General features: G+C 42.0%; 1 protein-coding gene across 1 annotated transcript in view; it reads right to left on the bottom strand.

Moving 5' to 3' along the window:
• Positions 1-14,096, bottom strand: part of SORCS2 (sortilin related VPS10 domain containing receptor 2) — an 859,447-nt gene that overhangs the window by 87,901 nt on the left and 757,450 nt on the right. The window contains exons 10-11 of the mRNA XM_050948134.1: positions 2,491-2,637; positions 903-1,005 (exon numbers count right to left, since the gene is read on the bottom strand). Of these exons, the coding sequence (XP_050804091.1) occupies positions 903-1,005; positions 2,491-2,637 (250 nt within the window). The remainder of the gene's footprint in view (positions 1-902; positions 1,006-2,490; positions 2,638-14,096) is intronic.

Below are 14,096 nucleotides of genomic sequence, written 5' to 3'. Positions count from 1 at the left end.
ATACTAGATTAGAACAATGGTTTCAGTGGCCAGAACACGATCCTGCAGAACAAGATGAAACATTTCACCATATAAATATGAAGAGAGGAGGCTAGTCCAGCGGTTGGGACAATTGCCAAAGGCTTGGAAGACCTAGAGTCAATTCCCTGCTCCACCCATAGACTTTCTGTGTGACCTTGGGCAAGACTCTTAGCCCTGGTCTACGCTGGGGGAGGGATCGATCTAAGCTGTGCAACTTCAGCTACATGAATAATGTAGCTGAAGTCAACATTCTTAGATTGACTTACCGTGGAGTCTTCACCACAGTGAGTCAACTGCTGCCACTCCCCCATCGACTCTGCTTGCGCCTCTCGTGGCGCTGGAGTGGACAGGAGTCGACAGGAGAGCACTCGGGAGTTGACTTATCATGTCTAGACTAGATGTGATAAATTGATCCCCGCTGGATTGATCGCTATCTGCCGATCCGGCGGCTAGTGAAGACACCCTTAGACTCTCTGTGCCTCACTCCCCCACAAGGAAAATAGGGATAATAGCACTTTCCTGCTTCACAGGACTGTTAGAATAAATACATTAAAGATTGTGAAGGACTCAGACACAATGGTAGAGGGGGCCATAAATGACTGATAGCTAGATACACACAATGCACCTGTTCACTTGTGACATCTTGGGATAAATAATTCCTTCCATTTCCTGCAGGCTACCCAGCAGAAAGGTTGATAACTTCCTATTCAACAATTTGACCAATCACATTTGACCAGTCAAATTCTCTAAAATCAGTAGTATTCAGTCACAAGCACACTAGGGCAATGTTATAATACAGTCAATATATTATTCTTCATGAGACTAAACATGATGCACAAGAAACAACATTTTTGGGAAAAAAAGCACTTTCATGAATTTACCTGCCCCCATTATGAGCCCTGGTGCAGTGTCCTTGGTATGGACTGTTCCTGACACATATGGATTGTCTGCCCAGCGGAGATGGAGATGAAGATGGCAATCAGGCTTTAGGAATAAGAGGAAGAACAGTATTTTACAAGTTGTTAACAGCAGTTCTGCTACTTTGGTAATTAATGCACAATCAGAAAGTAGCATGCAGTGACAACTGCCTTACAAAAAGGGGGAAGTGACTGAATTTCACAAAGCTTGGTCCAGAATAAAATATTAGTCTGATGTATCTAGCGGGAACCAATTACCCTGGCTCTGTATATTTCCATGGCCTTAAAACAAGGTCTGCAATTCAGAAAGAGACAGTGTGAAATTATAGCGCAAAATAACTTTGTGACAGAGTAACTGCTTGGATCTTTGGAAGAAGCAATAAAAAAACCAAAGATTTATTTGTTGTTCTTGGTTATCATCATCCCTGGGCTGCCTTTATGCAGTTATAAGCTAAAGGAGAATTAGATTAAAAACAACTATTTCTACTGAAACATCTTCTGTCAGGAAAAAAAATCATTATATGAAAAATATTTTTAAATTACTTTTTTGGAGTGAGTTTGATTGTATCTCTGTTTAATTAACTTACTGCTTTCTGCTCTTTCCACAGTGGAGCTCAATATTCCTCCCACTAAAGTTAATGGAGCGTGGCTATTGACTTCACTGAGAACAAGATCACACCCTAAGGCCTGGTCTACACTGGGGGAGGGGTTTGGGGGGGGAAGATCGACCTAAACTATGCAACTTCAGCTACGAGCATGAACGATGTATTGCTGTAGCCCAGTCTTCTGAAGGGAGTCAACATCTCCCCCAATCTCAGTCTTTTATTCCTACTATGCAGACAGGGATAAAGATTAGTCTGTCCCCCTGACTACGGACATATATTCTGCCCAAAATGCAGAGATCTAAGAGTCCAGTGGAGCAGAGAGCCTGTGAGAAAGACACAGGGGATCTGCTTGTCAGGGCTGTCTCAACAAAAAAACTAAAATGTAAACAAACTGTAATAACGTCCATTCACAAAAAGAAAAGAGTTTTTGACATGATTAGCCATTTGACTTACATTTCCAGGCAACTGTGTAACTCCCATCCCCCATAATAGGGTAATTGTGTTTTAAGATAAAACAATACAATGCAAAAACAGAAATAAAAGGTATTCATATTTTTAATCCTATTGATGAACTGCTCTTATTCCCAGACAAGTTCCTTGCGGTGTAAAATAATTAATAATAAATGAATGATTGCCTTGAATCAGGATGCATGGTAGGTAAATTAGAGCACACTTGTCCCATACAAGTCAAATTAAGCCCTAACAAAAGGACATATAATGCTGCAGATGGAGCAAACCAGAGATTAATTTGGCTCAATAACTTGTGAAGGCATGCTTAATGTAGAGAAACTAAAACATACATCTACATCTGGTGTAAATGAGAGGAGAATGCAGCTTGGTACTAGGTGCTTGAGATGACTTAACTACTGTCCATTTATTTACATTTCAACATATTCTACAAATAGTTCTTGTGCACACTGGATAAAACATTAAAAGGAATCACTTACAGGTTTGCAGTTGGTTGGTTTACCATTCATATCAGAAATTGGAGGGGTCAGATAGTCCCAGTCACGGCCTTTGTTGTAGGTTATTAGAGTTGTAACTTTCCCATCAATTTTCTGATTGGCCAAAAATACTCCTTTAACACCTCTGACCTGGAGCATAAAATTAAGAGGGTTAATGACCAGTCTGCAAACACTTCTTCAGCATAGATCATTCCTGGTTTAGAGGTTCCTTAGAAACTGAATATTCCAGATACTTACCTACTCTTAGACTCATAAACTTTAAGGTCAGAGGAGACCATTATGATCATCTAGTCTGACCTCCTGCACAATGCAGACCATACAATCTCACCCATCCACTTCTATAACAAACCCCTAACCTATGTCTGAGTTATTGAAGTCCTCAGATTGTGGTTTGAAGACTTCAAGCTGCAGAGAATCCTCCAGCAAGTGACCTGTGCCCCACGCTGCAGAGGAAGGCGAAAAACCTCCAGGGCCTCTGCCAATCTGCCCTGGAGGAAAATTCCTTCCTGACCCCAAATATGGCAATCAGTTAAACCCTGAGCATGTGGGCAAGACTCACCAGTCAGCACCAAGGAAAGAATTCTCTGTAGTAACTCAGATCCCATCCCATCTAACATCCCATCCCAGACCACTGGGCATACTTACCTGCTGATAATTTGGCAATTGATCTTTGATTAACTGCCAAAATTAGGCTATCCTATCATACCATCCCTTCCATAAACTTATCAAGTTAAGTCTTAAAGCCAGATATGTCTTTTGCCCCCACTACTCCCCTTGGAAGGCTGTTCCAGAACTTCACTCCTCTAATGGTTAGAAACCTTCATCTAATTTCAAGTCTAAACTTCCTAGTGTCCAGTTTATATCCATTTGTTCCTGTGTCTACATTGGTACTAAGATTAAACAATTCCTTTCCCTCCCTAATATTAATCCCTCTGATATATTTATAAAGAGCCATCATATCCCCCCTCAACCTTCTTTTGGTTAGGCTAAACAAGCCAAGCTCTTTGAGTCTCCTTTCATAAGACAGGTTTTCCATTCCTCGGATCATCCTAGTAGCCTGTCTCTGAACCTGTTCCAGTTTTAATTCATCCTTCTTAAACATGGGAGACCAGAACTGCACACAGTATTCCAGGTGGGGTCTCACCAGTGCCTTATATAACGGTACTAACACCTCCTTATCTTTGCTGGCAATACCTCGCCTGATGCATCCTAAAACTGCATTAGCTTTTTTAACGGCCATATCACATTGGCAGCTCATAGTTATCCTGTGATCAACCAATACTCCAAGGTCCTTCTCCTCCTCTGTTACTTCCAATTGATGTGTCCCCAATTTATAACTAAAATTCTTGCTATTAATCCCTAAATGCATGACCTTGCACTTTTCCCTATTAAATTTCATCCTATTACTATTATTCCAGTTTACGAGGTCATCCAGATCTTCCTGTATGATATCCCGGTCCTCCTCTGTGTTAGCAATACCTCCCAGCTTTGTGTCATCTGCAAACTTTATTAGCACATTCCTGCTTTTTATGCCAAGGTTAGTAATAAAAAGGTTAAATAAGACTGGCCCCAAAACTGATCTCTGAGGAACTCCACTAGTAACCTCCTTCCAGCCTGACAGTTCACCTTTCAGTACGACCCGCAGCAGTCTCCCCTTTAACCAGTTCCTTATCCACCTTTCAATCTTCATATTGATCCCCATATTTTCCAATTTAACTAATAATTCTCCATGTGGAATCGTGTCAAATGCCTTACTGAAATCGAGGTAAATTAGATCCACTGCATTTCCTTTGTCTAGAAAATCTGTTGCCTTCTCAAAAAAGGAGATCAGGTTGGTTTGGCACGATCTATCTTTTGTACTCTTAAAAGAGAATGGATATTAAAAAAAAAAAACCAAAACAGTTGGTGCTTTTGGTTTCTGAACATATTTTAAGACATTGAGGGCGTGTCTATACTACAAACTTTTACCAATGCATGTTATGTTGGCATGAAGCTGCTTCAGTTACTATACTGCTTGTGTACGTGCATACTTGGCTCTGTGAGTCATCACTGTGCATACTCACCAGGAGTGGTTGTCTCAGTGCACACTGCAGTGCACTGTGGGTGAGCATCCCAATATGAAACTCAGTACCATCCAGTGCACTCTCTTTTGGGAAGTTTTGGCAATCCACAGTGGGGCAGAACAAATCACGCAGCGGTGACTGGGAGCAAGGGGTCAACTTCCCAGCATGCAATGTTCTCCATCCAATGATGTCATCTATCTCCCATAATTTTCATGCCTTTTTAAAAAATTTCACAAACCCATACTGCTCTCCTCGCTGTCCGTCATCTTTGACAAAAGCACAGAGCCTGCACAGCTCTGTACTACTGTCATGAGCATTGCAAGCACAGGATGCATGATCCTCCAGTATTTGCAGAGCCACAAGAACTGATTCATCAAGAAGTGTGATGATTTTGTGGAGGACAGACTGCTGCAGGACATAGAGAGAACCAATTCAAGTTTGCTGGTGGCATTCACAGATGGTGTAGCCTCACATCCGGGCCTGAGAAATGAGCACTGATTGATGGGACTGCATCGCAGTGAAGTCTTGGGATGACAAGCAGTGGCTGTAGAACTTTCAAATGTGCAAGGCCACACTCTTGGATTTGTATACCAAGCTTGCCCCAGCCATTCAGTGCCAGAGACCAGAATCACAGCTGCACTGATAGCACAGAAACAAGTGGCAATTGCACTGTGGAAGCTCGCAACACCAGATTCCTTACTGATCAGTGGAATACCATTTTGGAGTTGTAAAATCCACTTGGGGGCCATTTTCATGTAAATGTGCAGGACCATTAATCGTCTCCTGGTATGCGGGACTGAGACTCTTAAAATATGTTCAGAAACCAAAAGCACCAACTGTGCAGTACATAGTAAAGGGATTTGCAGCTACGGGATTTCTGAAATGTGGTGGGGCAACAGATGGCGCTCATAACACATTTTGGCACAAGAATACCTTGCCACAGAGTACATTAACACAAAAGACTACTTTTCTTTGGTTATGCAAGCGTTTGTGGATCACTGGGGATGCTTCACCATCAGCGTTGGCTGGTCAGGGAAGGTGCACAACACGCGTATCTTTAAGAACACAGGACTGTTCAGAAAGCTACAAGCAGGAACCTTCTTTCCTGACCAGCAGATTACCACTGATGATGTGGAAATGCCAACAGTGATCCTGGGGGACTGAGCCTACCCCTTGCTCCCTTGGCTCATGAAGCCATACACTAGTCACCTCAACACCATCAAGAAAAAAATTCAATTACAAATTCAGTAGCTGCATAAAAGCAGTTGAATGTGCTGTTGGTAGACTGATGGGATGCAGACGTTATCTACTCACTAGATTGGACCTGTGTGAAAAAAAACATCCCAGTGGCTATAGCCACCTGTTGTGTCCTGCATAATATTTGTGAAGCAAGAGGGGGGGAGTTGCTGTGGGGGTTGAGTGCAGAGGTGGAGCAGCTGTCTGCTGAGTTTGAACAGTCACTACCAAAGGCTATTAGAAGAGCTCAACACAGAGCTGTACAGTTCAAGAAGGCTTTGAAAGGGCACTTGGACAGTGAGTCACAGTAAAGCACTGTGGTATACTGTGCTCTACCTGGTTCTCCTATTTCGGGGCCTGTTAGGAATTGTGACATGCTTTTATGAATATATTGTGTCATTCATTTATGAATATAACCCTATCAATGCATCTATTAATTTTGTGGTGCTTGGTGTACATTTATGATTATTACACTGTGTTTGTAACTGATCCTATGAAATGTATCACACTGTACAACAAGAAGTAACTGGGTGCTTTCAGTACTGCTAGGCATTCTGCAGGATATATTGGGAACTAATAAAGATGAATTATTTTCCAGACAATAAAATGTTATTGAATAACCTAGCTCAGTGGTTTGAGCATTGGCCTGCTAAACTCAGAGTAGTGAGTTCAATCCCTGAGGGGCCATTTAGGGAACTGGGGGAAAAAAATCTGTCTGGGGATTGGTCCTGCTTCAAGCAGGGGGTTGGACTAGATGATCTCCTAAGGTCCCTTCCAACCCTGATATACTATATTATCTATAACCAAAACACTCCAAAATAATTGTGTGCAAGTGAAATTACAAATATAATAAATGTATGGAGCTTAAGAAGGGGAAAGAACATTCATGTTGATTTCAGCTACACATACAACAACCATGGTTCTCACAGGTCAGTGCATGTGAAGCTGTGGTTGTCCTTAATGTCCCCCTGTGTGGAGTGGATGGGGTATGATGCAGCCACTGATGCTTCATGGAGTGTTGAGGAAGGCGCTATAATGGAGTTCTCCATGGACTGCGAGGGAAAGCAAGCCCATGATTGTTGAACCTGTAGGTCCACAACAGTCTGTGCATCTGTGTTTGCTGCTGGAGAAGTCCCATTATGTCCTGGTGCATCTCCCTCTCCTTTTCCTGCTGGGACTCCTGGGCCATTCTTCATATAATCTGCAATATTCATCCTCCAGGCCCTCTGCTCATGGTCTGATGAAGCACTTCCTTGAAGGATCTTGCTGAATATGTCATCCCAAGTCCTTTTCTTTCTCTTGCTTATTTGGCTCAGGCATTCCACAGGTGTGGAGGGGAAACCCCTCAAGGCCATAACAGCATCAGCAACAGATAAAACAAAAAGATGTACCATTGTCAATATAGTCTAAATGGACAGAGAATGTTAAGATTCAAATCTCCCTTTCCTTGGTCCCCTAAAGTTTTACACAAGACATGCTTACTGACACTTCTGCTTTGGCATGCATAGGCACATGCACCAGCCATGGTGAGTATGTCCCGCCAGGGGTGAGGGAGTTACTCAATTGCATGAAACTATAAGTACAAGGCAATGGTATTGAATACTGGCACCATTTCCCACAAGAGGTGGTGAGTTTAGCTGTTATCTCCCTTTTGAGTATGACAAAGGTACAGAAAGCACAGCTGCTGCTGGTGTTCTGAGGCTGCTCAGACCTCTATGCCACTTGTCCGTTTACTGCAATGTTGCCTGCCGAAGTTATTGCCAACTGGCTTTGGAAAGTGTCCCACTGCAGAGGAAGAAATAAGGCTGTCATCCCTAGAAATCTTTGGGAGAGGACTGCAGTGTACTTCTAGGGAAGTTGCATCAAGGTCTCTCAGGAGGATTCAAGGGGCATCCTTATGTACATAAACAAAATGTTCCTCATGGCCTAACTCTACAGGGGAATGAAAAGCAGATAACAACTCTTCCTCTCTTTGTTGTACTGGTACCTCTTCTAGTATGAGTAAATGAATGAAAAGTCAATAGCTTTGTCTTGTTAAGTCGGAGATGCCATTAGTACATCATTGTAATGGGAACTATATTTACATGATTACTCGAGTCTCCTTCCCCTGCACTGGGCTCGTCTGTGCTTAATTTCCAGGATGGACTGGACTGCGGTGGAATCTCAAATAGATGCTGGCTCACAGCATAGCTGTATCCCCTGGCCACGTGTTTTCCATTTTCCTCCTCCTTCTCTTCCTCCTCACTGTCCATGCCAGGAATCTTTGACTCGGGCTTCTTGGCATGCAGATCTTTGTAAAAGTGGCAAGTCAGCAGCTCGGCACTGGATTGATCTCTCTGGCCTTCAGATATGCCTACTGCAGTTTCACTGCTTTCACGCAGCATCGCTGCTGGTTCCTGTAGTACTCCTTCACTCTTTCACCTGCACTCTCTGTTCAATCTGCTTGTAGGTGTCCATATCTATGGCTGGTCTACAGTTATGTCTGCACAGGCTCTTCTCCCCACAGGCCCATGAGATCCAATATATCCTGTCTATTCCAGGCTGGAACATGTCTGGAGCTGGCATTGGGATCTGGGCAGTTGCACAAAGCAATGGGGAACTGCTAGGTGTGCTCGGCAAGATGGACAATTAGGGCCAGGGTGTGGGCTCTAGGAGGGAGTTTGGCAGTGGAAGAGGGTTTCGGCCTGGGCCAGGGGGTTGGGCATGGGAGGGGGCGTGCAGGCTCTGAGTGGCATTTACCTCAAGCAACTCCCAGAAACAGCAACATGTCCCCTCTCTGGCTCCTAGGCGCAGAGGCAGCCAAGTGACTCCACACACTGCCCTCAACTGCAGGTCAAAGGGAACTGTGGAGTTGGTGCTCAGGGTGGTGGCAGCATATGGAGCCTCCCTGGTGGCCTCCTGTGCCTACGGGCCACAGGGACACGTTGCTGCTTCCAGAAGCTGCGCAGAGCCAGGTCAGGCAGGTGCTTGAGCTCTTCTGCGCCACCACCCGGACTTTTAGTGGCCCAGTCAGAGCTGCTGACCAAAGCTGCCAGAGTCCCTTTTTGACCAGGCATTCTGGTCAAAAACAGGACACCTGGCAACCCTAGTCAACATAGGTAATGCAGTGTCTACACCCGCGTTGCACTGGCCTCGGTATATCGCCCATTTCTCAACACTGATTGGAGAGCTGTCATTACTGTGTCATCATAATGGGATGCTTACATTGGGAGGAAATAAATTTAAATGTAGACACATGCACAACTAGGTTGACACACAGTGGCTTACGTTGACCTAACTTTTTAGTATAGGCTTGGCCTTAGTTTCTGTAGCATATTGGTACTTAGAACATTGAGAAACCTAATGCAATATCTACAATTACATATGTGCTTTCTTACTGCATACTGCTATTACGATTTCTGACCATATTTCTTTAGTTCTTAAAATATGAACCACTCTAAAACGTTTAGGCAAGTGTGTAACTTTATATGAATACTGCCACTGAAGTCTATGAAACTACTTGTATGAATGAAGTTCATTAATGTAGTAGAAGGTACAGCAATCCTTTGGATTGAGGCACCAATTTTCACTTATCACTTATCAGAGAAAGGTTCAAAAGAATTTTCGTAGATCACCAATTTTAGGGCCTGATCATCCAAAAACTTATTAGGTTACTACCATTAGAAGTCCCAACAACATTTTCAGTAGTTAGTTAAAATGATTCCTTAGTTTTGCTGTACAATATTTTTAATTGCTTCTATTTATTTTTGTTTCACTACTCCATGTGCCAGATCCCCTGTTGGTATAAAACAGTGATGCTCCATTGAGCAGAGGACCTGGCACCAGGTTTTCTTTAATTATTTTCTTGTTATATTTATTTTGGTTTTGAGATATTTTTCTTGCACAACTTTTTTGTAGGGTTTTAGTTTGGGACTTCACCATCACTTTTAAATAGCACCTGGATTTTTTTTTTTAAATCACTTTTGTAGATTATGACATGAGAAGTTACTTGGCCTACTCACCATACTAAACGCTACACTTAGTAGTAAGATTTTGTGGTATAGATCCTTATATTGTGAACTCCTCATGGCAGGAACTTGTCAGTACCATTATCTGTACAGTACGTAGGCACGTTGTCAGCATTCAAATAATAAACAACATCACTGCATTCATCACAGGGGCGGCTCCAGGCCCCAGCACGCCAAGCGCGTGCTTGGGGCGGCATGCCGCGTGGGGCGCTATGCTGGCCGCCGGGAGGGCGGCAGGCGGCTCCGGTGGACCTCCCACAGGTCCACCAAAGCCGTGGGTCCAGCGGACCGCGGGACCAGCGGACCCTCCACAGGCAATGGCCAGTCTTCATTTTTTTCCCATGGTTACTTTCTGCATACTGTCCTTCTATCCTTTCTAATATTGTTATAGCTATTGCAGAGGCAAATAAAACCAATAGCAGCCCTCAAGATAACACAGCTGTTTATTTTAGCCTGTTCAATGTAACAGCTATGCTAAAAATACTAATATCATTTGCACAACAGCAGAATGCACTGCTATTTTGAATGATAAAGTAACCATTTATTCTTAAATTTACAGCAATAAAAAACCCAGCAAAGACAGCGTATAGATTAAAATATGAACAGAAGAATAATATAATTGAAGACTGAAAGCCAGCCAAATGAATACAGCTATGCTATTTTACTAAAATTCAGGGCTGGCCCTAGATATTTGTTTAGTATAGTTATTATGCGCTCTAGCCTTCAATAGGAAGTGAGGGTGATTGGGTACTATAATTAAAGACGATGGGGCTATGCTCATTTAATTTCTTTGGTTTTATATTTGTCTTTTATTCTTTTAAAATGTCTATAAAACTTTTCCAATAAAAATTCATATTAAAAGAAAGAAAGAGATCAATGTGCAGCAAACTACTGTGGCTCTTTTGGATAATGCTGATTGTTAATCTGGCTCCTGAACCACTGATTTCTGACACAATCAGGAAAGAAGGCCATACTGGTTAAAAAACACAAGTTGATGTAGCAGGGAAGCAAAGGCAGTTGTGGAAAAAACAAAAACAATATATAACAAACAAAAGAAAGGGGAAGGTGATAGTAATGAATATAAATCAGAAATCAGGAATTGCATAAAATTGCTAAGTATCAGAGGGGTAGCCGTGTTAGTCTGGATCTGTAAAAGCAGCAAAGAATCCTGTGGCACCTTATAGACTAACAGACGTTTTGGAGCATGAGCTTTCCTGGGTGAATACCCACTTCCTCAGATGCATGACATGCATGACATGCATCTGAGGAAGTGGGTATTCACCCACGAAAGCTCATGCTCCAAAATGTCTGTTAGTCTATAAGGTGCCACAGGATTCTTTGCTGCTTTTATAAAATTGCTAGGGGAAGCCAAGGGACACAAGGAGAAATCTATGGTCATCAGAATTGAGGACAATAAGGAGTTTTCCAATGTATTAGGAGTAAACTCAAAGAGCTCAATCTATTTAGCTTAAGAAAGAAAAAATTAAGGGGTGGCTTGATTACGTATCCATGTGGGGAACAAATATTTAATAATAAGCATTAGTATAAAAAGTATAACACGATCCAATGGCTGGAAGCTGCAGCTAGACAAACAGACTGGAAATAAAGTTAACATTTTAAAGTGAGAATAATTAGCTTCTTGAACAATTTATCAAGGGTCAGGATTCTTCGTCACTGACAATTTTTAAATCAAGATTGGATGTTTCTCTAAAATATCTGCTCTAGGACTTATTTTGGGGAAGTTCTATGGCCTGTGGTATACAGGAGATTAGACCAGATGATCATAATGATCCCTTCTGGTATCTATGCTCTCAGATCCTGCTCAGAGGAATCCCATGGCCCAGAATCTAATGGAAGTACAACAGGACTTGCTACTTTTGGGGGAGTAGGGTGTATGGAGGGGCAGAGATGCGCTAAAGGAAGAAGAAGAGAAGCAAGGAGAGTTTCTGTGTGAGGCAAGTGAGACTTTTAAAACCCAGAGCTTACTCTGTGATTTTGGGATCACATTCTTTAATGTTTTCATTAAGAAGAAAAACACTTTGCCAGATTAAATGCCATTCCCTGAATTCAGGCCAAAATGTTCTCTCCCTCTCTTTAGCAGACATGTGGATGCTTAACATAATCTGAGGATTTATTACAGCTTTGTACTTGAATAAGTGTCATCAGCTCTCGGTATGATCAGGAATGGCTAGTTTCCACTGAGATTGTTATTCTGCATACTCTTTCATCTCTCTCAATCTGCAATATTTAAGAGTATATTTTGCCCTCATCCAAACTCCCTTTGATATTAACATTAATGACAGCTCTGCCTGCAGGCATATGGGACAGCAGACCTGTTAGCATGGTATAGATTTGATACTAATTATTATTTTATTACTGAGGATTTGCATGGTGATAATATATACAGGATTGATCCAAAGCTCACAGAGAGGAAAGATCACCCAGTGGCTAAGATGCTAGTGTGAGACTTGGCAGATGTGAGACTTGCTTTGCTACACACCTGCTAGGGGCCATTCACTCAGTATCTCTCTCTGTCTCAGTTCCACATCTGTAAAATGGGGATATTTGTCCTTCCTTTCCTAGCAGGCCTGTTGTGAGGATACATAGATAAAAAGATTGTGAAGTGCTCAGATAGTTTGGTGATGGGAGTCCAGGACCGGCTCTACCATTTTTGCCGCCCTGTGGGAGTCATATAAAGCCTGGTTTTCAAGAGCTCAGTGCTTAGCAGCTCCCATAGAGACACCTAAATAAATGACCATGTTTTCAAAAGAATTCAGCTCCTGTTCAGGCATCTAAATGAAGCCGCACATTTTCAACAGCACTCAGCAGCCAACAGCCCCTATTGTTCGGCAGTCATTTTCTCCTCATGACTAGACAGTATGATACATACTAACTACCACAGATCTGTTCTGTAGTAACTATTGCAGAACTTCCCTGTGCCATTTTACTATGAAGGGAGAGCATACAGAGGGCCCCTCAGAATTTACAACATATAGGGTGTGTAGTGAGCACATAATGGACAACTGTGCAAATATTACACTCAACTGAAATCAATGGAGCTACGTCACATGATTGAGGAATAAATGTATGAGTAAGGCCTGCAGTTTGGGGTATTAAATAAGCAATTGCTAGCACAATATGAGGATGCTGTAAATTAAGTGTCCACTTCTGTGACATTTATTCATGAGTGTTTCCACTCATGTCATGAAATATGATATCAACATGCTTATTTTGCAATGATCTCTATGTTAAGCTTGTGGCTGGTTCACTTTTACAGCATTTGGTACAGTATTTCAAGACCATACTGACTTTGAATCGCTGCTCACTGCTTTTCTTTCTTTTAAATTATATTTTAGAGGTTAGTCTCTGCACACATATGCAACAAACGCAGAAAAGATGTTCTGTACAAAAGAGATAAAGGATATAAAGGAAAATGAATGCAGACAGGTGAAAATCTCTAAAAGACTATAAAGCAGATGCACGTGTAAAGGATGAAATGAGGCCAGTGGAAAACAAACTTGCAAATTTCATGCAGAATTATAAGTTAGTTGAAAGAGAAATTCTTGATCTATTGAGAGATGTCTGTGTTTGGAGTTGAAGATTTTTTTCCAGGACACTTCTACTGAAACACCCTGCAAGATACCCCAAGTCAGAAACAAAACCCAAAACTAACAACCGTCCTGCAATCCCTAAACACAATAGCAGCCTTATTTTTATTAACTACTTTGTACAGTGTAAATAAGTCAAAACAAAAGAACTCTTGTAAATATTACTTGCTCATCACAGTCTAGTAAAGACAACAATCACTAATTGTGTTTCACCATGTAGCAGAAAAGATCTGCCAGTTTTAAACTTTCTACGTGTAGGCAGAGGAATTTTTCCATGTGCAGTGCAGCTCTTCTCTGCAAATTGGCTACGTAAAAATGGCATTGTAAGGTTCCATGTTTACTCTCTCTCAATCATTCCTTATTAAATATGTGCCGTTATAAGTAATTTTTAAAGCCAGCTCTACAAACTAAATCTGGAATTTGCAAATAATCTAGGATCTCTTCTTTTTGCACACCACCAATAATAGAGGTTCCACAGGACAGATATTGCCCTCAGTGACACTTTCGCAACTCCCTGAACCTCAGTGGGCTTGCACATGTGAAACTGAAAGGACTTTAGTAAACAATACTCAAGACCAGTAGTCCCAAGCCTTTTCTATACTGGCAGTTCCTTATTAATAAGGGAACAGTGGAGTGGTTGTGACCCCTTAACACCTCTTTGTGACCTCCGATTG

The sequence above is a fragment of the Gopherus flavomarginatus genome, chromosome 3 (genome assembly GCF_025201925.1).
Source record: "Gopherus flavomarginatus isolate rGopFla2 chromosome 3, rGopFla2.mat.asm, whole genome shotgun sequence".
Classification (NCBI taxonomy): Eukaryota; Metazoa; Chordata; order Testudines; family Testudinidae; genus Gopherus; species Gopherus flavomarginatus.
Note: the sequence above shows the minus strand (reverse complement) of the source record. Positions and strands in the feature narration are given on the sequence as shown.